We start from the raw sequence: 2958 nt of genomic DNA, 5'->3' as shown, positions 1-2958 counted from the left end.
TTAACTGGGACGAGGAAACCCGGTCTTGCTCTTGCAAAAAAAGCAAGCTTTAGTTAAAAAATGTCGATAAATTAAAGCACATGAGAATCAACAGAGCCCAAATAAGTAACGTAAGACGGAGAAACGCCAGAAGAAAAAACAACCATGGACGACTAAAAATTTCCTTGACCTAATGGGCGATAAAAGAAAACTATAAATAAACAAAGGCGAAGCAAACCCAAAAGCAGATTAAAACAGCCCTAAAGAAAACTAGAGACGAATTACTGAACAACAGCTCTGGAGAAATTTAAGCACTTTTCGGTTTGATTTGTTTTGGGTTTGATGATGATGACATGAAATTCTGTCTTTTTTAAAGACAAAAACTTTGAGGCAAATTACCCAAAAAGAAGTTTGTAAAAAAATATAATTTACACCCCTTAACTGTGCCTAACTATTTGAGCAAGCCAGCTAATAATTTGGAAAAACTTTCCAAACAACAAAAAACTTTTGAGGCGAAATACCCAAAAAGAAGTTTGTAAAAAATACCCATATATTTACAAGCAAATGAAAATAATCATATTTACTCTCCTGCAAATGGATTTAAAATTACGTCTCTGTGAGAAAATGATATGAGATAACGATTTTTCTTCTTGGAAAACGGTGAACGAAAAACGAACACTCGAATATCTAACGAATACGAATAGAAATACTCGAATATTCGTTAGATATTCGAGTATTTGAATAATTTTACTATTCGAATAAACCACTAAACGAATATTCGAATCTCAGATTTTAAAAAATTCCGAGCCCTGCTGTAGACGGTCTTTCTTTTCCAGTAAACTGGAAGCGTTCACCATTTAATCTAGATGAAAAAGGCTCTATTGTTTGAACAGACGTTCGACTCTCCTTGTGCAAAATAGTGGACATCATAGAGAAAGTAAAATATAATTTTACTTACTCTATGGACATATTTAATAAGTTGTTGGCGGTAAAAAGTTGCCGGAAATGGTCAACCACATGCAACCCAAAACCAATAAACCCCCCGAAGGTCGCGTACTTTGCGACAATTTGCAAAACATTATTTACATCGGCCGTCCGGCCGAATTTATGTATTTATGTCGCGTCCGTTCCCATGTTGGTCTTATCTGATACAAGCGCTATCTTATGCGGCGATCGCCATCGTAAGCCCACATATTTTGGATTCCCTTTTTTTTATTTCGGGCCCGGAGCGCACCCCGCGGCGAGCGCCCGTTCTATCTGATGTTTAAATTACCTTCGCCTAAGACAAAAGGTACACTATTCGCCTCTATATGATTTCTCATTTGCCCCGACTGCACGTTCGTTGCATTCTTCCAAACTCCTAGTGGCGTTTGAACCACGAGCGAATTTTCAATATCCGAAATGATTGTTGAAAAACTGTTGAAGCCCTCAATCACCTGGCATAGTCAAAACCCACACTTTCCAACCAAAAAAAACGGGAAAAAAATCCTCGGAACCACCATTAAAACACAAACAAAAAGCTGGCCTAATTGGTCTTCGATAACCGCATCGATAAAAGACACCAATTTAAAAAAATGGGACAGTTCAAAATGTATAACTTCCTGTAGCCCAGGTCCTTAAGATCTATAAGAGCGATAAACGGCGATTGGTTGATATCGATACCCGAAATTAACACCTTGGAGGTGCCAGGTCGAGTTTTGCTCTGAAAATTGCGTTGCATTTGACTTGTTAATGGGGGTTTTCGGGGGAAATTGACGGAAATTTCGTGCGGACAGGCCAACGGATAATTTGCACTTTTACTCTTTTACTTCTAAATTTACGGCCTCGCCCCTTCCAACCCCAGTACAACTGCTTGCTTGGTAAAATGATACTTACATACTGTAGAAATCGGCAAGTTTGCAGGCAGGAGCACATGGAAAAAATGGGAAAAACATTAATTGTTTGATTGGCAAATGTACACGCAACTTTCTCCAACGGTCCACCAACAGCCTTTGCCCCGACCTTCTACATGCATACGATAATTTCGGAAATAATCAAGATATCAAACATGTAAAGAACCTTAGTTTTAGTAATGATAGTAAAGCGGTAATAACACACCTGCCCGAGTTTGAGCCCGTGGGGCCATTTAAAAAGAAGCGTCTCGTTTCCTCTTATCGAACCGAGGTATTTCAGATTGGATTTAGATAGTCGTTTTAACGTATTATGACGTGTTGAGACAGCCGGTTACGGAAGCTTCTTGCTCGGTTATTTGTTGATTTCAAAATTCGAACGGAATTTTAAGCTCCTCTATTTATTGAGAGCAAACTCAAGGTGTTGGAAAGGTGACTGGTTCGTTACTCTTGGAGACCCAAAGTAACCAATTGCCAAGTCGCAAACGATGTGACTACTTTGACTACTTAAGTCTTCGTGTTTAGTTGCTACGCTTGAAATCGGATTATTTGGTGTTTCAAGTACGCCCAACTTGCAAATTGCTGCAAGTTTTCCTATAATTTTCATACTCATCGGATCGCGTATATGGAAGATCTACCTCAAGTTACTCTTGGCGATGGCGCAATCGGAAACTTTCAGGGCTTATCAAGCAGAATTTGCTTGGTTTGAAAGAGAAACTTTCCTGTTTCTACTTTTCCCCATTTCGAAACCAAGTTTTTCTTTGAAACCACCGAAAACCGTCCCAACACTTTTGTTGGCAATGAAGCAAATACTGCACTTATCGCAATTATTCCTTGCTTCAGGGGCGGGAGAAAAATGATCGTCGCTTTGTGCAAGGGTGGCGCAAAATTATTGCAAAATTTCATGTTTTCCGTCCGGTTTTGCATGTTTCTCTGAAGCAAAATGAGCAAGAACGCCCATTTTTACATCATTTCAGAGATAACTAAATGGCCTGTATTCGAAGTTTCTCAAGAACCATTCGAGCCACAGAATTCGTTTTGGCATCGTTGGATAGAGAATTGAAAAGTCGATTCAGTCGTAACAAAGTGA

The 2958-nt window shown here is 39.1% G+C and overlaps 1 protein-coding gene across 5 annotated transcripts in view; it reads right to left on the bottom strand.

Moving 5' to 3' along the window:
- LOC109539382 (ankyrin repeat domain-containing protein SOWAHB) overlaps window positions 1–2958 on the bottom strand; it is a 57832-nt gene that overhangs the window by 7679 nt on the left and 47195 nt on the right. Inside the window, exon 6 of one of the 5 annotated variants that reach the window (XM_048669683.1) lies at window positions 1855–1857. The exons of the other annotated variants lie outside the window; for them this stretch is intronic. Within the exon in view, the coding sequence (XP_048525640.1) occupies window positions 1855–1857 (3 nt within the window). The remainder of the gene's footprint in view (window positions 1–1854; window positions 1858–2958) is intronic. 5 annotated transcript variants of the gene reach the window in all.

This window comes from Dendroctonus ponderosae, unplaced genomic scaffold, assembly GCF_020466585.1.
Source record: "Dendroctonus ponderosae isolate FM_Combo_2020 unplaced genomic scaffold, Dpon_F_20191213v2 Dpon_F_20191213_9, whole genome shotgun sequence".
Lineage (NCBI taxonomy): Eukaryota > Metazoa > Arthropoda > Insecta > Coleoptera > Curculionidae > Dendroctonus > Dendroctonus ponderosae.
The sequence above is the reverse complement of the archived record's forward strand: the minus strand, read 5'-3'. Positions and strand labels throughout refer to the sequence as shown.